General features: G+C 49.5%; 5 protein-coding genes across 8 annotated transcripts; 3 read left to right on the forward strand and 2 right to left on the reverse strand.

Annotated features, from left to right (window-relative positions):
* Positions 1-69: 69 nt before the first annotated feature.
* On the forward strand, positions 70-3,017 carry LOC6735920 (protein lethal(2)denticleless). Its single transcript, XM_002082794.4, has 2 exons — positions 70-283; positions 558-3,017. Exons 1-2 carry the CDS (start codon positions 241-243, stop codon positions 2,822-2,824), a joined length of 2,310 nt encoding a protein of 769 aa, XP_002082830.1. The 5' UTR covers positions 70-240; the 3' UTR covers positions 2,825-3,017.
* LOC6735921 (lethal(2)neighbour of tid protein) lies at positions 3,006-7,366 on the reverse strand. Its single transcript, XM_002082795.4, has 2 exons — positions 6,984-7,366; positions 3,006-4,334 (listed from the first exon to the last, which is right to left on the reverse strand). The coding sequence occupies exons 1-2, from the start codon at positions 7,267-7,269 to the stop codon at positions 3,094-3,096; spliced, it is 1,527 nt and encodes a 508-aa protein (XP_002082831.1). The 5' UTR covers positions 7,270-7,366; the 3' UTR covers positions 3,006-3,093.
* On the forward strand, positions 4,472-6,588 carry LOC6735922 (protein tumorous imaginal discs, mitochondrial). 4 transcript variants are annotated; one of them, XM_016168820.3, is made up of 2 exons: positions 4,472-6,042; positions 6,202-6,588. In XM_016168820.3, exons 1-2 carry the CDS (start codon positions 4,719-4,721, stop codon positions 6,417-6,419), a joined length of 1,542 nt encoding a protein of 513 aa, XP_016029278.1. In that variant the 5' UTR covers positions 4,472-4,718; the 3' UTR covers positions 6,420-6,588. The 4 variants fall into 4 exon arrangements, with proteins under 4 accessions (XP_016029278.1, XP_002082832.2, XP_016029280.1 ...); XM_002082796.4 differs by having other exon boundaries at positions 4,473-6,042; positions 6,197-6,588; XM_016168822.3 differs by having other exon boundaries at positions 4,473-6,055; positions 6,202-6,347.
* A 4,237-nt stretch (positions 7,367-11,603) lies between the features above and the next one.
* Positions 11,604-20,224, forward strand: LOC120284448. The gene is made up of 3 exons (XM_039292440.2): positions 11,604-11,846; positions 12,386-12,619; positions 20,000-20,224. Exon 3 carries the CDS (start codon positions 20,063-20,065, stop codon positions 20,222-20,224), a length of 162 nt encoding a protein of 53 aa, XP_039148374.1. The 5' UTR covers positions 11,604-11,846; positions 12,386-12,619; positions 20,000-20,062.
* On the reverse strand, positions 16,593-17,747 carry LOC6735923 (purine nucleoside phosphorylase). The gene has a single exon (XM_002082797.4). It carries the CDS (start codon positions 17,639-17,641, stop codon positions 16,622-16,624), a length of 1,020 nt encoding a protein of 339 aa, XP_002082833.1. The 5' UTR covers positions 17,642-17,747; the 3' UTR covers positions 16,593-16,621.
* Positions 20,225-20,520: the final 296 nt, after the last annotated feature.

A 20,520-nucleotide genomic window follows, 5' to 3' on the forward strand; every position in this document is an offset into this window, starting at 1 on the left:
TTTCACTGGAACGAATCAATCTTCGATGGCTAGTATTAATTTCGCTTTTGGCGGTTCTCCAGTCTTTCGCAACAGAACGCCTTTACTTCCCATCTGAGTACGGTCACACTGCCCAAGAGTCCAGCTGCGTCGTTGAAAAATATTTTCGATGCCTCGAAGGTTGATTTATTTCAGAGGAAATAACAGGAAATAAAGTGGAAAACGCAGATTAGCAGCAGCAGTCGCCCAGAGGAGTGCACGATGAACATTTACAACAAGTTGCGGGCCAGGGAGCACGGCTACGGTGAGTCTTTCGCTTGGCGGGAGAATCTCACTTTTGGCGCTCGAATTTCCTGCGGTCAAAGGTGTTGATTTTGAAAAGGGTTCAATGAGTTTTCCTGGCCATCTGCTCACTGTGCATCCTGCACGGTCACCTGACTACACAGCATTGCCTAAGGGGTGAAGAAACCCGACTAGTTGCTCCACTGGAAACTGCTGATCGTGCAGAAGTTCCGTGGAAAACAAAGCCACGGCACTATTTTCATGGTTTCTCCTCTGGTATTCGTTTTTCATTTTAGGCAATGAGAGGACCTACGACTTCGCCCTGCGCCGCCTTTCCGTGGCCAAGGAGGACAGCTGGCGGGGCATCGCGCCGGCCAACTACTGCCCAGACTTCAATCCGGAACCGCCGATCTTCTCCGCCAAGTTCGCCAACTGCGACGGTTACCGGCACATCCTGGCGATCGCCAACGAGGACGGCAAGATCACGCTGCAGGACACCACCCAGCGCAACCACCAGCCGGAGGAGCAGTCCCTGGTGGGCCCGCAGTGCCACTACAACGCCGTTTTCGATCTGGAATGGGCCCCCGGCCAGATGCGCTTCGTCTCCGCCTCGGGCGATCACACTGCCAGGCTGTGGGAGGTGGCGGGCTCTGGCATCCGCGGCCTGAACTCCTATGTGGGCCACACAAGGTCCGTCAAGTCGGCGGCCTTCAAGCGCACCGATCCCGCTGTCTTCGCAACCGGTGGACGTGATGGCGCCATTCTCATCTGGGACATCAGAGCCAATCTGAATATGGACCTCACCTCACGCGTGGACAACTGCATCTACAGCGGGCACACGGGCGGACCTGGCACGCCAGTCTCGCAGCGCAAGCAGCGCACACGCACTCCCAAGATGGCCGGAGGAACCACCTCGAGCAGCATCACCGGCTTGGCTTTCCAGGACAACGATACACTGATCTCCTGTGGTGCCGGCGACGGAGTCATCAAAGTGTGGGACCTGCGGCGCAACTACACAGCCTACAAAAAGGAGCCACTGCCCAGGCACAAGCTGCCATATGCCGGCAGCTCCACCTTCCGTGGATTCACCAACCTCATTGTGGACGCGTCGGGCACGAGGCTGTATGCCAACTGCATGGACAACACCATCTATTGCTACAATCTAGCCTCCTACTCGCCCCGCCCGCTGGCCTGCTACAAGGGACTCCTTAACTCCACGTTCTACATCAAATCCTGCCTCAGCCCGGACGGCAAGTATCTGCTGAGCGGAAGCAGCGACGAGCGGGCTTACATCTGGAACCTGGACCACGCCGAGGAGCCGCTCGTCGCACTGGCCGGACACACGGTGGAGGTGACCTGCGTGGCCTGGGGCTCCAGCCACGATTGTCCCATTGTCACGTGCAGCGATGATGCGCGTCACAAGATCTGGCGGATTGGACCCGACCTGGATGGCCTCAGCGAGGCGGAGCGCGCTGAAAAGTACCGAGGAACTGCCTCCTACGTCAGGGAATTCGGCAAGAAGGCTGTTGGTCCATCTAGTGGAAATCACAAGTACAATCTTCGAGATCTGGAGTCCACGCCACGATCTCTGAAGCGCCTTATGGATCAAAATGAACGGACACCAGGCTCTGTTGAAAAGACGACGACCAAGCGTTCGTTCCTGGAAATGCTGGGCGTAGCTGGCCAGGAGACGGAAGCCACAGAACACCCACAGAAGCGGGCGAAGCCACTGGAGTCACGTGGAAGGCGGCTCTTTGGACCTTCCAGCCAGGAAACTGCTTGCAGGCATATACAACTTCAGCCCATAAACGAAGAGGATGCGTCGCCGAGCAAGAGGCAAAAGGAGAACTCTGCCGCGGAGGATGTCTCGCCACTGCACAAGCTTCTCAGCACACCAAGTCATTCCCCCTTGAGTGAGAATGTGAACCATATGTACACCTCCCCGCCAACCACGTCAGCGGCAGCAGCAGCGGTGGCTGCCGACGCGGTCAATCCGCCGCCGATCTCCGCTGCCATCTACTCGCCCACCTCCAACCTGCCCAACTACGTGCTGGATGGCGAGGCACCGCACCTGGGCATCATGTCGCCCAAGCGGAAGGCGAAGGAGAAGGTGGACTGGCTGACGAACATCCGCAAACAGAAGCTGATGAGTGGCAGGGCCCATGTGACGCTCAGCGAAAAGATCAGCGAGGAGCAACAGACCGATGTGCTGGCATCTCCGCGCCTCCAGAGCCTGCGGCAGTCCGAGTGCAGTCCCAGGATACACGCCTCGCCCCGCAGACGAATCTCCCACACGGACGGAGGCGGTGGCACGCCGGCTGGCAGCTCCTCGCACTCCCATTCCCAATCCCAGCCAAAAACGCCCACTTCCAGTAGGCGAAACAGCGAGACGACGCTCCTGCGATTCTTTAGCATTCAGAGGAGTAGCAGTGTGCCGGCGGGGGAAACAACGACAACGAATGCGGCTCCCTCCTCTCCCGATCCCCATCCCCCGGCAGTGACTGCGCCCGCATCCACGCCCCTCAGCATGCGCACGCCCACGACGGCGGTGGGCAGCGATTGACGCGGAGCCTCGAGCCACAGCACCATTATTGCACTTGTAGTTTTAAGCGGACATTGTTTAAGTTATTTTATGTAGATAGTAGGTTGCATCTATCGCGGGACGAGTTGGTAACCAACTCCCCGCCCTCTGTACAGAGCCGAAAGATACGAAAGACTAACGTACCCGAATAAAAGTAACTCCATTTTAAAGCATACTTTTTATTATATTTTTTTTTGGCATAATCAAAACGGTTTATATGTGGCACTTATGGCTAACAAGATCAGCCCATTTTACTGCAGCTTCTTCTGTTGCTCCTGCTGCTCCCTCTTGGCCGCATTATTAATCCGCATGGTCTGGACAAGCTGCTTGGCCACCCCAGCGAGCAGTACGACGTGGGTGAAGTGCAGGGCAGCGCTGGAGAAGTTCGTACTGGGATAGGTGTTCCAGCAGTACTCAATCAGTCCGAGGATCAGGCAGCGCACGCCCAAGGAGTACGGCGTGGACCAGGCCAAATAGGGCAGCGAGTGGAAGTACCAGACGTAGAACTGATAGTGCAGGGATCGGGAGCAGGCCACGCCAACCAGGTTGCACAGGAAGAACGGCAGCAGGGCCAGCTGGGTGCAGCGATCGAAGTGGATGCCGTAGCGTTCCGGTTCCGCCTGGGCGGGCGCCGCAGTGGCCTTGCCTCCGGACGCCTTCTGCAGGCTCTTCTCGAAGGCCTTCAGGAAGGACTGCTGCTCGGATGTAAACTTCTTCTGGTCCTTGTCTTTGTCCTTTTCCACCTTCTTTGGTCTTTTCTTCAGCTCAAGGTTCTGCTGGGCTATTTGGGGCTGTAGCTGGTCCTCAATGCGGCGAAGGCGCACGTAGCTCTGGAAAAAGGTCCAGATGGGCTTGGCGAAGGCCAGCAGGAGCAGCAGATGCAGTCCTAACAGAGAAACGTGGAAGGATCGATTCTCGAACAGATCTCTGCTCAGGAACCGATAGTTGACCGTCCACTTGTGCTCGAAGATGCGTCCCAGATCAAAGCTGCCTCGCAGATACTCCACAGGATGGGTGAGCAGGAAAGGAGCGCCCAGCAGCAGTTGTACCACTCCGCAGACAGCCAGCTGCAGGATCGTACGCAGAAGTCCCAGATTGGCCAAGTAGAACAGAAGTAGGGCAGGCGCAAACAGCAGTATGTTCATCTTAACGCCCACCGCAAAGCTGAAGAAGGTGCTTCCCAAAGTCCACCTCCTGTCCAGGAACAGATTGAGTGCAGCATAGAGGAGCAGCACTGCCACCGGATCGTTGAACAGTCGCAGCACGTATATCGAGTGGATCCGGTACGACGTGAAGGCACTGAGCACCAGCACATACGGCGGTACCTTCCTGCTCTTCGCGTATAGCCTCAGCACCAGGGCCAGCTGGAGCAGATAGATCCCGGCGAAGATGTACTGTGCCAGGCGCACGTTCGTTCCATGGGACGTGATGTAGTAGAGAGCCGAGTAGATGTACACGAAGGCAGCGGGATACACAAGAGGTCCTGTGTCTCCTAGGAAATAAAAAAGGATTTCAATTACGTAACATATCATAACTTAGATAAAAAAAAACATAACATTATTACTTGTATCATTATTCTTTTCATATACTCAACATTTCAGTATGGTCCTGGGAAAACTATTATATTCGTTGAGTTACATTTCATATTTATTTTAAGGCAAAATATTAGTTAACTTATTTAAAATCAGTCTTTTTTAACTTTAACGGTATATAACGGTATTTCATTTGCTTTCACGCCGGTTGGTATTTTGCTCGCTACGCACGCGGCCACACTGAGCAGGTGCGAGCGAGAGAGAGAGAGACAGACATTCGTAGGACAGCATGGATGTTACGGCATGTTGTTGAAAAGCTGAAAAACTGATACTTTTATGGAAAAATGATGATTTCGTGTAAAAAATTATTCGTGTTCCGGCAGCTGCCGGCGGTGCGCCGTTGCCTGGCGACAGCCGCGTTCTCATCGCCCCGCGCGACCTCCTACCGAATCCTCTCCAGCGCCGGGAGCGGAAGTACCCGGACAGACGCACCCCAAGTGCGCGGCCTGCACACTACGCGTGACCTCCTGGCCAAGGACTACTACGCCACGCTGGGCGTAGCCAAGAACGCCAACGGCAAGGACATCAAGAAGGCCTACTATCAGCTGGCCAAGAAGTACCATCCGGACACGAACAAGGAGGATCCGGATGCGGGCCGCAAGTTCCAGGAGGTTTCCGAGGCCTACGAAGTGCTCAGCGACGAGCAGAAGCGCCGTGAGTACGACACCTATGGCCAGACGGCGGAGAACATTGGTCGCCAGGGCGGCGGATTCCCCGGCGGAGGAGCCGGTGGCTTCGGCCCCGAGGGTTTCTCGCAGAGCTGGCAGTTCCGCTCGAGCATCGACCCCGAGGAGCTCTTCCGCAAGATCTTCGAGGGCGAGGGCAACTTCCGAACGAACTCGTTTGACGACTTCGCCGACTCCAAGTTCGGATTTGGACAGGCCCAGGAGATGGTCATGGACCTGACCTTTGCTCAGGCTGCGCGCGGCGTCAACAAGGATGTCAACGTCAACGTGGTGGACCAGTGCCCCAAGTGCGCCGGCACCAAGTGCGAGCCGGGCACCAAGCCAGGTCGCTGTCAGTACTGCAACGGCACCGGCTTCGAAACGGTGTCCACCGGGCCCTTCGTGATGCGCTCCACTTGCCGCTACTGCCAGGGCACGCGGCAGCACATCAAGTACCCGTGCAGCGAGTGCGAGGGCAAGGGCCGCACGGTCCAGCGCCGCAAGGTCACCGTGCCGGTGCCGGCTGGCATCGAGAACGGGCAAACGGTGCGCATGCAGGTGGGCAGCAAGGAGCTGTTCGTCACGTTCCGCGTGGAGCGGAGCGACTACTTCCGGCGCGAGGGCGCCGATGTGCACACGGACGCGGCCATATCCCTGGCCCAGGCGGTGCTGGGCGGCACTGTGCGCGTCCAGGGCGTGTACGAGGATCAGTGGATAAACGTGGAGCCGGGCACCTCGTCGCACCACAAGATCATGCTGCGCGGCAAGGGTCTGAAGCGCGTGAATGCCCACGGACACGGCGATCATTACGTGCACGTCAAGATCACAGTGCCATCGGCGAAGAAGTTGGACAAGAAGCGACTGGCTCTAATCGAGGCGTACGCCGAGCTGGAGGAGGACACCCCCGGGCAGATCCACGGAATCGCGAATCGCAAAGACGGCAGTAAGCAAGCAACGTAAATAATCTCCCGATCTACCAATGCAATCTCTAAATGTAACTTGGAGCTTGAATTCGTAGTTAAAATATACGTGCGTTCTATGTGCGAGCTTTATTAAATGATGGCGTCTTTCTCTCCGTTCCCCATCTCTCGTTGCAGCGCAGGAGCGAGTGAGGAGCCAGGAGCAGGAGCAGCTGCTGGAGCCAGTGCAGCAGCAGCCGGATCAGGAGCCTCCAAGCCAGGACCAGGAGCAGCAGAAAGCGAAGGCAAAGACCAGCGGACGGACGAAGAGGAAACCAAAGCGAAAGAAGGCGGCGGATCCGGATCCGGACAAGGCGACGGCGGAGGCTTCATAAGCAAGATCAAGTCCATGTTCAACTGACAGGCGTTGGCAACCCGATGGCCGATTCTGTTTTTTAGTGTCTAAGTTAACGCACGTTATTGTTGCTAATCTAAGTTCGGGCGGGAACCGAGGGAGTGTATTCCAAATACGACTCGGTTCGAGATGAATAAACCAAATTGACCGTCAGTCGGGCAAGTTCTGCGTTTAAGCGAGGCTAACTTCACTTGTCTTCATCCTACGCTGCTCCGGTTTTCATTTGCCCAAAGTTCGTGCCACATTGGATGTCATCAAACTCCCCAAATCTCTGTAAATCACTCTACATTTGTGTTTAACCTTTGATGGTTACTGTGTTCAAACATTCGAACCATATGTCAAACTACTCTCCTCAATTTGGAAACTACTTCAATCTTTTAAGTAACTGAAATATCTATTTTATAAGAGGATAAACTAGCTAGTTGGGAATAGGCTATCCTTAGTAAGAGAACGCTTAAATATAGTTATAACCACAGCATGCAAAGAACAACAGGTGCACGCATATGCTTCCGGATTCGAAATGGGGTCACCTGTGGCCAAAAATAAACCAGGAGCGGCGAAGTAACTCACCGCGCAGCAGACTGTAGTTGGTGGTGCCGTTCAGGAAGCCCTCGCACTCCTGCATGTAGGCGACCCAGTCGATCTCCGTGTAGGGCACCCGCTGGATGACCACCACGTTGATGACCAGCTCCGCCAGGAGCACGAAGAGGCCAACTATGGGCAGAGCGGCCGGCTCCAGGAGCAGGTACTTGAAGAAGCGCACGTTGAGGTACTTGTCCAGGATGGAGTCCACCAGGGTGCCCGACTTCTTGCGCCGCACCGCCGGACGATGGCTGGCGGCCTTTGGCGGGGCCATTTCTGTGATAACCGGCGAAAATTAATTAAAATTCAACTTGAACCGAAAAACAACCAGGGCGGCACTATCAAAATCAGCTGTTGCGCCTCCCACCGATAGCAGTCCAATTGGATTTTGCATGCTATCGATACTTTCCCAATTTAAATTTTTAGTTCTAACAGCGAGCACCAGTGGCGCCTTCCGTTTCCGGTGCTTGCTTGGTTTTCAAGAAAAGACAATTTAATTTTCATATGGCCGAAAGTGCTTTTAAATATTTATAATTTACATTTTGAGGCATATTTGGGTTGCTAGCTAAATTATTGTGGCCAAAACACGTGGTTTCCAAAGAGGGTTATCTTCATAACTTGGCCAAAAAGAGTCGTACAGTTAAAATAATTACTGTTTTGGACTGCTAATGACCCAAACTAACTATCTGCATCGGAGTCCTGCCGATTGAAAAAAAAAATTTTTTTGCCAATTTTTGCATTTTTTGAAAGGGGTTACATCATTAAAAATTGCAAAAAATTACCAAAAATTTAAATTTTCAAATTTGAATGGGAATCGATTAGGAATGTGAATACGAGCTCAACAAGGTATGACACTCTATATTTGGGCCATAAAATCGATTGTTTTGGCCAAAATACCTATTTTTTGGGGGGAAATTGAAGGTTCACCTTTATAGATTGGACAAAACGAATTAATGATTCAATATAATAATGCCAATCGGCCATTTATCTACATAAAGTATAAAAAGTATAAATTTAAGGATTTGCTTAAATTTCATTGCAGTGAATAGCAAGGAGTTGGACAATTGCATTTCGAAACACATCCACTGCTTTGGCCCCCGCTGAGTATTTACAATTTGAATGGCTGCATTTTTCCTAGCCAGCTGGATGTTGTAAGGCCTGCGGGTGGATTAAACCATAACATACATGTAGTAATTAGCAGAATTCCTACACGACGACCGCTTCTATTCGGTCAAAGTGGGTGGGCCCGGGGCGGGGGACCGGAACTGCAGGTGGGAATACGCAACAGGTACAAAACCAATCAGCTCATGGCCAATTTGCTGGCCAGATTAACGTCCATCGCTGGCGTCATCCCAATAGCAAATAGTCGGTCGTGGTCCGTGTGCTCCGGCTGGTTTTGGCGGCTTTGGGTGGCTTTTGGGGTGGCACTGGCGGTTTAACGCATCGCTGAGATGCATTTGCCAGGGGCAAACGGGGTAACATAAGCCGGGCGAGGGGCTCTCCGGTGTGCTCATGCAAACGCAGCTCGTTTATCGGGTTACAACTGATATGGCGGCCATGCCGCAACCACACTTAACCCACCATCGAGCCCACATCCTTTTCAGGACTCAGGACACAGGACCCAGGGCTCGGGACTCTGGACTCCGGACGGGGGAATGGCCCGCACCCAGAACCACCGGGCAATTAAATGTCAACCTACGGATGCGAATGGCTGCCCGATTTTCCGGCGCTGCCCCGCTCTTGTGTGTTTTTTCCGCATTTCGTGATTCATTTATTGTGTCCACTGCAGCGTGCTTGCTCGGAAAAAGAAAAACACGAAATAGTTGGCCCTGTTGTCGCTTTTTCCCGACATTTACCTGTTCAGTCAGCCAGCTGAAACACTGATATGCCACCAATTATCCAAAAAGGGAAAAACTGAAGTGAAAAAAGGTACACGGCGATTTACAGGAATTTAGCCGGAGGATCCGTGCGAACTGGAATTCAATAACCCATTTTTGTCAGCTACATTTTTTCAAAAAAATCTGTTTAAAAACATTTTTGCTACAGATGAGTGGAGTTTTACAGTGAAATTTCTCTGTACTCGGATAATCCTTTGTTTCGCCTTTTTTTTAAGCAAAAATGTTAAAGTGTGTCCCTTAATAGCAAAACTAATTATGTATGCCAGCATTAATTAAGCTTATATGCTTGAATACATCATTTCGCTGGAGAAAAAACATGCTCGAAAGAGTAATTGAAATCAAATATAAAACAATTTAAAAGGTTTCTACTATAGTACATAATGAAACAATCCTACAACAGATAGTCGTGCGTAATGTGGCAAGTCATGCATTTTGGCTAATTTAAGTGATCTCTGCGTTTGGCTGGGGCCCGTACCAAAATAGGTGTGAGCATATGTCTTTCATGTTTGTCGCCCCATCTTTGTGGGTCAATCGCGTCCGAAGTTGGCTATCTCCGCATGAACTATAGAACTAAATCGGTCACTCCTTATCGGTCGCGTCGCCTAAGTCGACAGATGTACCCATGTGTGTAGACAAACCAACATACGTACAGCCTCAGCTACTTTCTGTGTGAGTGAGACAATTGTTTATTAATCAATAATAACAATAATCTACGCCACGCACACCGACACAACGTGTGTATTTCGGTATCGGCGCTGTTATCACTATCAGCCCGCTGCTGCTGTGGCTCCCATTGCTGATAAGCGACTCCCCCCACTCCGCCGCTGTAATGCAAATCAACAGCATTCGGCCTATGATAGTGATAGTGGTGAGCAGTACTTTGCACTCGAGTGCTTATTAATTTCTCTTGCCAGCAGCGCACTCATTGGCTTTGCATTTTATTGTCTCACGATCTGGCTATAAAATGAAAATGGGGACGGGCACTTTATTTATCGCCGCCACTTATTGCAGTTCGTATGATACTCGCTCCTCCATGGGCGGAAGAAACGGAGGCGGGGCAGTTCGGAGGCTCTCGAGCCGGAAAAAGTCTCTGTAGGGTAAACAAGGCGGGTTCCATGGCTCTGCGAAGTCTTTCTGCCGAGCTTCGAATACAGTGGAGGTTCTACTGTGTGAAATTATAGTTAATACCTACATAAGTTCGTAAAGTTCCAAGTGCCATTTTTGCTTGCAAAGCATGCTTTCTTGCAAACTTTAAACCTATGGCTAGAAGCTTGCAGTTTAGTGGCTCTAGATTCCCTTTTAGTGTTATTTTGAGTTTTTGTAAAAAAGTAGATGACATATTTGCACAGTCCTAAGTTCTGCAGAAAAGCATGCTTTTTGAAGCACACTTTTGCACAGCTTGCTGGAAGTGTTGGAAATGTTTTCGGGTTGTATTCCAGTGAGAATTAATCCCATTTAAGTGCGAAACTATCGACTTTAGTGCTGATTATTGTGGACAGAGATATTGGATCACGACACAGAGGGCTGCCTGTGGCCTCTTTGCTCTTGCTTTTGCTTTGAGCTTTGAACGCCCGCAAATGCTGACTATTTTGTTGGGCCCTAGCATGAGGATAAAGTGAGGGAGGGGAAAGGGGCGTGGCAAGGGGGGTACGGGTGGAGATAGGAGGGCTGGCGACTAAAAAGTGTTGATAACCGGGCACACATTTGCATCCACAAACACTGCGACGCACACACGCACACCCTGCTTTCTAGGCCTCTGCCATTTAAGTTCAATCATTTGGAGCGTCGTCGTTGTCGCTGCGCTGTCATTGTTGTTATTGTTGTTATTGTTGCTATTATTGTTATTGCTGCTGCTGTTTGTGTTGCTGTCGCTCCATGTGCTCCTCACATATGTTGAACTAAAAAGAATTGAAGGAGCAGAGAGGCAGGGCGAAGAAAAGAACTGTACATTTGTGCGTGGGGTATTGGATTAGTTGGGTACCCTACGCTACAGAAGAAAGTAGAAGATTAATCTGAAATATATCTTCTACTTTACGAAATATATCATATATATATGATATTGGAGTTTCAAAATGATAATATTTTAAGATATGTATAAAACTATAAAATGAAACGATTCGGTTCTGAAAGTCTCTATATCTTGTTTTGTGTAGCGTATTCGGCATGCAGCTTAGCTCTCACCCTTGGCAACGGCAACAAAGTAGGTGCAACAAAGAGTCATAGCGACCGTCTCTCCTGCGCCTACAGAGCCACTACCCCCGCCCCCAGCCTACTAGTTCGACTGCTTCTGCCTTTGCCTGTTGCTGCTTTGCCCGCTCTCTCTGTCCCACACACTTGCTCTCCCGCTCGACGCTCGTAATAAGCTTACACAGAAAACAAATAATTGGAATCTAAAGAAGTTCTCTTTAAAATTATAAACACAAAGGTATAATTTTATACATTGAAAATAAGTTCCTTGAATGCAGATCCTTTTAAGCTACGAAATCGCTGTTAAAGGTATGTTTATTTATGTATGTATGCTACGAAAAATGAGCTTATATGTTACACGGGCCATATATCTAGTGGCTGCCCGACTTTTTGCTCAGTGTGGCGTGCTCTCTTCGGCTCTCCGCCCCCGTCAGCTGTTGTTGTTGCACTCTGGGGCTTTGGGGCTGCGATACCAGCTGTTTCGTTTTGTTTCGTATCGTTTCGTTGCGATTCGTTTCATTTCGTTTCGCCGCGATTCGATTCGAGTCGAGTTGCTTCAGTTGAAGTTTGTCGCTGGCCGCGTTCAGTTGTCCGGCTAGAAAAGCGGAAGACCGGGAAATCCAGACGCGCTACAGACGCCCGATATCTGCTCCCACTCGCAGCGCAAGATCGCGGGAAATCAGGAAGCTCCGAAAACATCGGATAACCGTTTTTATTTTTATTCCCCTTTGGTTCGTTCTCGCCTCCGTTTCTTCTGTTACTTCTGGTAATTTCCATTTCACTCGGATACGCGCTCAAACGCAACTGCAGGCGGCGCGAAATAAGAAATGTAGATAGCGCCAAAAAAAAAAAAAAAAATTGAAAAAATAGAGAAAAATAAAAAAGCGAAAATCATTGTTATTGCATGGAAAATTACTACAGAAATCTCCTGCAAAGCAGCCCAGTCAGAGTGGCACTAAAGCAAACCAAACCAAATCAAACCCAAAACTGAGACAACAACAAGGCGGCGGAGCATAAATTAGATTGGCCTCATAGTCGAATAACAACGAACTCGAGCCGCGTAAACAAATTAAACGATGCTGACCGCCGTTGTTGTTCAAATTTAAATATAAACTATTATTGTTATCTCTGCGCTTGCCGTTGTCTATTTTCGCGCCAAATGCACTCGGTTCTTCGTTTTTTCGGGGGGTTAGGGGAATGGGCATTACATAATTAGTGAGCGCGTAAATCAAATTAAATACGAATTATATACAAAAACCAATTACCTTAGTTTCCTTTGATCAAAACAATATATTTTATCCACAGTTTTCGTGTCTTAAGTTTGGAACCCTTCGCCGATTTCCAGCATTTAGTTACTACATATGTGTTCTGTGTTATCAAAAACGCGGGCGAAAGAAGCGCTCTATCTGCGATTGTAAAGACAAACACCCACCACAAGAAAGCAGCTGTGTGCCTCTCGGGCAAATGAACCGAAATTAAAGGAGATTACAAACATCGCTATCAAGCAAATGTAGAGACTGTTAGTCCGGAGAACAAAGGGTAAGTGAGGTGCCACCTATGGAGTACACCAGTTTTTCCAAATACATTTGCAAATGTCCTTTGAGGACAGGGATGTCAGTAAGAGGCTTTTCGGATGAAATGGAATGTTCCATTAGGGATTGCCGTGTAGCGAAAATGTTGGCAAAAAACCCAAGGCACTGCAAGAAACAAAATGCACTTTTAAATTTGTTAAAATATATCCTTGAGCTGGTAATCTCCTAACACAGGTTGCCACTCGAAGTTATCAGCAGTGCCTTACTTAATGTCTTCATACATAAATAACTCACTATTTTTGAAAATTTTAATCCTCTATTGAATCTATTGAGAAACCTCCTTTTCCCTGTGCACAACTCTCGACTGGAGTAGCAGCTCAACCAAGTGGGTTGGAGCATCGCTCCCCACAAAATCCTCACAAATCTTTGGCAGATTGAACATGTGAAACCTGCGGTTGTTGGCCAATTCCGGCTGTTTTCCCATTTTTTGGCCAGGGCCAGGAACTTTGCGGATTGACGGGCTGTCAAGTCAGCGCAACAGGTTCCTGGCCAAGATGCGAATTGGTCGGAACTGAGGGACGAAGACAGAACACAGAATCGAATGGAAGACACACTGATTCAATTCGTTCAGCATTGGATTTGCTGCTGCCACACAACTTCGAGTTGAGGAAATTGGCACTTGACCTACCGCACGGGAATCTAAATTAGGCGGCGTGTTCGCTTGCCGAGCGTTTCTCCCTCTCTTTCCGCCCCACTGTAAAGGCGAAGCCTCGCACGCGGTTTTTGGTAAACTGCTGAGGGCATTTGTTCACTTTGCTGGCTGCGTTTGTTTACGGTTTCCATTACGCGCTTCTCGCGGCTATTTCGTCTCGCTTTCGGCTTCAGCTTCAGCTTTTTCCAGTTCTATTTCGAGTTGGCAATCATCCACTAATTAGGCAGCTTGTTGGGCAGCATTCGAGTTAAATGTTCAGCAGATGACATGGTCCTTGCGGACATACACACGATACTATGCCATTGTTACACTCGCACAATACATCTGGTGAAACAATCAAGTACGTACGTAATTCGCAGACAAACAAGAAGAACGAAAACGAACTGAGCCTGCGAATTAAGGCCCCATGCTCGGCAATGAATTCTCTTCGCCATGCCAGGCCATCCGGGCGTATACGTAATGCTCCGGGCCGAAAAGAATTGAGGAATGGCTGGCAGTTAATGCCAATTATGATAAACGGTTGCTATGTCGTCGCGTCGCCGTAGCCGTCGCACACAGATACTCCACACACTGGCGCGCGCTACACAGATACTCGCGCAGATACAGATACTCATGCACACAACTGTTGCTCGCGATGTTGTTGCTGCCTTTTAGTTGTTGCCAGGCGCATTAAGATTGCCGCTTGTGCTTGTGTGTGTGTGCTTATGTGTGTTGAGTGATTGGGTGTGCGAGTGTGTGATGGGAAATCACTTGAACCATCGGCTGAGAGGGCAATTGATATGTGCTTCCATCAATGTTGCAATCAGTTAAGCGGCTTTCGAGCGCCAGAAACAACTGAATCGGTCTGTAAACTCAATCAAATTCGTCCTTTTGCAACGGAAACAACAGTCATGGGTCTTCCACTGACCTGCGGCCACTAACAATATTAATTCGATCAGCTGTACGCTTCGCAGATTCCAGTAATTCGGTAAAAGTTTATTGTAACCATAACTTAAGCACTAATTTGAACAGAATCAAATTGAAAGTTTAGATACTTTTCTGCAAATTATCCAATGTTTATTTATCACTTGCCTCATATTTAATGCGGATAGTTTAAAAGTCGTGTTGTTTGTTGTATGTGCACTACTTACACCGCGAATGCTGCTTAAATCATAGTCATTTCTATGGGCGCAAGACGAGGTGACTGAACTCGCAACAGCAACTGCAGCAGCCACTGCAGCTGCAACTGCAGCAAGTGCAACAGCAACACAATTGCAACTGCAGTCAGTTAAGCTCGGTTGCCGTTAATTTGTGCAATCTTCTACTTTTACCTACTTATTACAAGTAGTCACAAACAAAACTGAGTACTTTCCATGCCGTTTTCCCATGCTTCAGATTCAGGGGTATATACATACGCATGTACTTCAGCTAACTGCAAGCATACTCCAAGTGGGAACTTCCTGACTTACCCATAATGGTAAAGACTTCACTAAAAGAGTTTCAATAACTAATCAAATGGATTTCCCTCACAGCGCAAACAACTTACCATTCATAGGCACATATATCAGTGGCCTAATAAATGGCGATTGGCCCTACTTAAGTCAAGTGAATATATAAAAAATCTAATCGCCAAATATTGTTTATGGTGGCCAAGTACGATTAGAAGTTCGTCGGAAAATCCATAGCAACTGCCAAACTCAGATTTCCATTCATTTACAGCCGCTGCTTTGCAGGGCTTTCAACTTGTGTGCGATTGTTTGTGGATTTGTGTATGTAATTGGACAAATTGCATTACAACCGAATAATAATTACAATGCAAAAGTAATTTTGTGTGCGAAATTCTAATTCCCCATGCAACCGAGTAATTGGGGTTGGATTTATCTATCAAGAAGCTAATAGAATCAAATTAGTTCTAAATGCAACTTTGCTTCAACTGGGCTTAAATTAATAGCATGTATTTTTCCCCAGTTGGCATTATAATTAGCACGTGGCATTATAATTAGCATAATATCAGCACTCCTATCGGCATCTGCCTGCCATTTGGATTGCGTCAGCCGAAGATCGCATTTAGATCCTTGTTGACAATTGAGTTGCCAAAATAGCGGGCAGATGTTGCGCCCAGCGCAATTGAAATGCCAGAATGTGTTTGTATCTTTGCATCTTTCTATCTGCTGATGCAGATCTGCATCTGCGAGTCAGCTGACACCGATACTCACGCACTCATGGCACCCAAAATAAAACTGTGCATAATGTCATCAGTGCACTGAACTGGCCGCATGAATCGCAGTCAGAACTGCAACTCGGTGGCACGTTGCAATCAATATGAGTTCATGCAGCGGGGTCAACGAACTGCCCACGGAAAACTCATTAGCGTAGTGCCGCAGGCCGAAATCTCAGTCGGGGAAATCGGTCGAAATCGGATGAGAGATCGGACGAGGAACCGGGTGAAATCGGCGAAAAATCGGTGCAGGCCGGGGAAAATGTAGCTTTCTAGCCGCATGATCGCACAGCTGAAAACAGCTGAAAGCAAAGCGACGAGCGCGATTCGCAAATTGCAAGGCAAACAGCTCGTGGCGGTCGCCATAGCCCATATACATACCCCACTATATACATACACACATATATGCACTTGTATCTGAACAATCAGCGTCAATAAGCAGCACAATCGCCGTTCGTCATCGCGCTGCTACTGCAGCTACCGCACAATGGCGAATAATAAAATTAGCCACAATGACGAACAAAGAAGCGCTGGCAGTGCAAGTTTGTAATGGCCATTACAAAACAGGCTAATCTGCGGGGAGTTGGCTCGCTGGGAGCCTCCTCCGCTGCCACTGGCCATAGGAAGCAGGGCATTTAACGACGTTCTGATAAGGCGGACTCGTAAGCCTCTTAGCCGATTAATTGATACATTACTCTGCTATGCCAAGTGGACGTGCAACAGAGTAGCTCGGCTTTCGATGCCGGCTAATTGCCATTAAATGGACTTTACAGCTGGCCCGAGCATTGGACATTACGTATACGGCTCGTGTGCACTCTGCTCTCTACTTTTGATGGCTGGCCATTTGGGGCGTCCATTAGACAGCGTCACACCGGGCACACTCGTACCTCACACCTCACACTTCCCACTTGGCCATCTCGGATCACAGATCTCACATTTTGAAACCTCCCCCCCCAGGCGACAACTCTTCTTCGCCGAGAAGATTGCGCCAACAGCTGCACCTGTGGCTATTTCCGCGTTGGCAGCACACTGGCCGCACCGAAAATAGGAATCCGAATAGAAGAAGTCGGGTGGGGATTCGAGAAGTCTATTTTCGATCGTCAGATCTCGAGGTGCATGCAGTACATAAGTCGGCCGATCAGATCGGAGCAGGCCTGCAGTCTTGGGAGTGGGACCAGCTCCTGGGAATCCTGCTCCCGCTTTTCCTGCTTGGAGTCCCTGTCAGTGTCCTTCTCCTTGTCCTTATCGCCCTCCTCGCTCACCTTGTCGCTGGCCACCCTGCTGATTACCACAAAGGCGAGCACCTTCAGGCCGCCGTGGTGGGCGGCTATAACCTCGGGCACCAGGGACATGCCCACGGCACTGACCTCCATCGTCCGCAGCATTCGCTCCTCGGCCACAGTGCCGAGGATGGGCCCTCCCAGGCAGGCTAAGACGCCGCTGTGCAGGAACTTCTGGATTCCCATCCGCTTGCCAATCTCGAGTGCCTTCTCCAGCAGGTCCTTGTCATAAGCGTTCACCATCGAGAATCGGCGACTGCCAAAGCGCGGATCGCTGGGACCCTCCAGCGGCGTCTGGTGCATCATGCCCACCACATTTATGTGGTCCTGGACCAGCATAATGTCGCCCAGGGCGAATCCATGATCCACGGCCGCTGCCTCCGAGGTCAGCATGATGGTCCTTACCCCGCACAGCTGCATCACGCGGACTGGCAGCGCACAGGTGGCCAGGTTGTAGCCGTCGCAGGAGTGGAAACTGTGGACCAGCGCTATTATGGGCGCTCCCATGACCGAGCCCAAGACGAAGCTGCAGTCCGGTTCAATGCCGTCGGGGAAGTTGGGTATGTCCTCGTAGGGAATGACCACCGGCTGCTCCACCATGCTGACCATGTCGCTCAGGAAGCTGCCGCAGATTAGTCCGTACTTTGGCCTGATGTGACTGACGCTCACGATGTACTTGGCCATGGCCTCCACATCCTCGAAGGGGTAGAAGAGGCTCTGTGGCGTCGGGATGACCAGCTTGGGCCTCCGGCGCTCCTCCTCCTCCATCTGCAGGAGCTTCCTGGCCGCCATTCGCTTGGCAATCGGCGACCTGGACTTGCAGCACTCCCAGTTGCACATTTTGATTGGGATGGATCGCCAAATGGGTGCGAAACTTCACCACTTTTCGAATTTTTTAGCAGCCACCAAAGAAGTGTTTTGGAAAATACTCAAAAGATGACTTTTAGGGCATAGCTTAGGGCTATTTGTGTGTGAGGCCTAAATAAGTATTAAACCATGTACTTATTACTTAAATATGGTTCAGAATTAATATGAATCGACGGCAGATGACTTTTGTTCCTGGTTGTTCGCTAAAATCATCGCTTTATTAAGTCCGCGGAAAAGAGGAGGTGTGACTCGAATCGAATGACGCTAAAAACAAAAAGCCAGAGTCTGGCTGAAAAACAAAGCCACAAAGGCGCGCCATGACGTCTGGTTAAAATTGGCTGATGAATTCCGAAATCCAGCTGTTCGCAAAGTTCGTTCCCAAAAGCGAGGGCCAAAAACTGCATTAAATCATAAGCAACGGATTTCCGAAAAGGGGGCATCCAGTTTGTTTTTCCCTAGTTAACAAAACAAATGAAAAACTCTAATCAGTAACATGCAATATGTAGGAGCGGGGAGCGCTTTTCTCTTTCATTTTCCATAGTTTTCACTTTCCAAAGTTCAATCGGAGTCTTTAAGCACAAACAGACAGTGCGAAATAGATTTAATTATCAGCGTCGGGGCAGCCACGCCCATGCTGCCGCCGCTGTGGGCGGGGAAGATGCTGTTTACCATGTTTACCATGCGTATACGTGATAATAACGCTCATACGCATGGCGGCACATAGGCAACGCCCCGGCCGTTGTTTACTTGTTGTGTTTGTGTGTTGTGGACGCCGTTCAATGTCACCGCACGCCAGAGTTCGTTTACAGCATCGCATCCATGGAGCAGCTCGCGATTGGAGCGCTGGTGTGAGTGGATAAATTAAATACGTCCATTCGGAGATTCGGAGCTGGCGGTAAACAAGACATTCAAGACTACACTGAGATGAATCGGGTTGTTATAAGTGGCACCGCGATTCTATCATTGCAATCCAGTTAGGAAGTAGAAAAGCTTAAAGATAAGATTCAATTATGCACAGTGTACTTACTCCCCTTTTTCTGCCAGTGCATCGCCTGTCTGGAGTGCGCTGGAGTAGACTGGACCAGGCCGAGGCTTGGCTCAATACTTTCGCTAATTAGTTGGGCCAACCAGCGAAAAGCAGCTACATTGTCTCGGCCATGTTTACCATGACCACCTCTGTCAACGAATCCACTGGCCAGCTGTTCGAAGTCGATTCGTGCGACTGGGCGGGATGGGATTGGGATTGGGGAGTCGGCGAAGCGTTTAGTATGCTCGTGACGTGGTCGATAATAAAAAATTATTAATAGGAAACTTTGTAGCGCTGTTTATGTTATTCGAGTGCGCGCCAAATGGCTTGGGTTACAAAAGCAGCCTTTGTCGCCGATTGTTTTTCCCGATTTGTGGGCTATTTGCTATTTTGTTATTCCAGTGCAGCCGCCTACAATGTCAGAGTCACGTTTGTGTGATTCGCCTTGCTGTTGATGGCGATGGCGATGGCGATGGTGACGATGACGAGGCTTCGATGCGGGGCCAAAAACCGCAAGAGATCATCCGGGCCTGTAACTCTATCATCTGTTTTCCATTTGTTTGTTTACTTCCCCGACTTTGTATCTGTATCTGAATCTGTGTCTGTAAATGTATCTGAACCTGAATTTGAATCTGAATCTGTGTCCGAATACGAATGCCTTGTTTCGGCTTGTTGTGCCCATTGTTGGGCTTGTTTCTTTGTGGCCCCCGTATCTTTGCCCACTTCGGTTGGCTATTTGTTTGTCACTTTGCGCCAGCCTGCCAAAAATGCCCTGTTTGCAGTTGATATTAATTTCGGTTTCACATTCACCCGCCGCTCCATTATCGTTTTTTGTTTTTCACATTCTTTTTTTTAAATTTTTTTTTGAAATCTCACCTTGCCCCAGGAAGAGGAGCGAACCCGTTTCGGCCATTCCCAGTGCACAGTTGCCCAGTTGCCAGTTCCGAGTTCCCAACTCGCAGCTCCCAGTTTGTTTACCAACTTTTGTGCTGCGTTTTGCTTTGTGGCCGATGTTTGCCTTTTATTTTTGGCATTGCGCGATTTTTACGCTGTCTGTGCAGGCCCGCTAAATACACGGCAGTGGAGCCAACAAGAAACGCTCAAACAAAACCAAAACCAAAACCAAAACCCGAGCCGAAAAAGCTGAAAAAAGAAAGCGACGAAAAGTGAATATTTTGACTGGCATTTGAATGCTAATTGAAGGCGGCGGAGAGCCGCCAACGAGTTGTTGCTGTGGGAAGCGAGCTTGGGCTTTGTGGAGCTGTGATATGGTAATTAATGAAGATCGTTTCTCTCATCCGCAGCTAGCAACATCTGAGGAGCACAAGCACGTGCAGAGTGGAAGGGTCGCCAGCTCAAACCGACAAATGAAAACCAAAAACCAGACCAACATCATCTGCTCCAACTGCCAATGCTTTAGCCACTCGAGTCGGGGAATCGCCATCACCGACGAGAAGAACGTCCTGCGGATCCAGAGCTACACCTACAAGTGCTTGAACCACAATCCGCGACCTCGGATACTCCGCTGATAGTGATAGTGGACTCTGGCTGCAGATAGAGAAGACCCAAGCCTGACCACACCAGACCAGCATCGCCATCAGAAGCAGCAGCTTAACTTGAAAGAAAATCTGGTTTGGCTCCAGCGATCCAATCCGCTCTGATACGATACGATACGATTCGATTCGATACTATACGATCCGCGGACGAGCCTCCTGCTTTGGTGCATTTCCAGTTTGGCGGCTGCTCCACTTTCGTGGCTCCATAAACAAAGAGCCGGGCGAGAACTGGTTATTTTCCCACTGCGATCGCTGCTGCAGCTACCAAC

This window comes from Drosophila simulans, chromosome 2R (assembly GCF_016746395.2).
Source record: "Drosophila simulans strain w501 chromosome 2R, Prin_Dsim_3.1, whole genome shotgun sequence".
Classification (NCBI taxonomy): Eukaryota; Metazoa; Arthropoda; class Insecta; order Diptera; family Drosophilidae; genus Drosophila; species Drosophila simulans.

Coding starts and splice junctions, on each gene's coding strand:
- LOC6735920 (XM_002082794.4), top strand. CDS start 241: ATGAACATTTACAACAAGTTGCGGGCCAGGGAGCACGGCTACG. Junction 284..557: donor GGCCAGGGAGCACGGCTACG/GTGAGTCTTTCG, acceptor TTTTCATTTTAG/GCAATGAGAGGACCTACGAC.
- LOC6735922 (XM_016168821.3), top strand. CDS start 4,719: ATGATGATTTCGTGTAAAAAATTATTCGTGTTCCGGCAGCTGCCGGCG. Junction 6,056..6,196: donor GACGGCAGTAAGCAAGCAAC/GTAAATAATCTC, acceptor CTCTCGTTGCAG/CGCAGGAGCGAGTGAGGAGC.
- LOC6735921 (XM_002082795.4), bottom strand. CDS start 7,269: ATGGCCCCGCCAAAGGCCGCCAGCCATCGTCCGGCGGTGCGGCGCAAG. Junction 4,335..6,983: donor CAACTACAGTCTGCTGCGCG/GTGAGTTACTTC, acceptor TTTATTTCCTAG/GAGACACAGGACCTCTTGTG.
- LOC6735923 (XM_002082797.4), bottom strand. CDS start 17,641: ATGTGCAACTGGGAGTGCTGCAAGTCCAGGTCGCCGATTGCCAAGCGA.
- LOC120284448 (XM_039292440.2), top strand. CDS start 20,063: ATGAAAACCAAAAACCAGACCAACATCATCTGCTCCAACTGCCAATGC.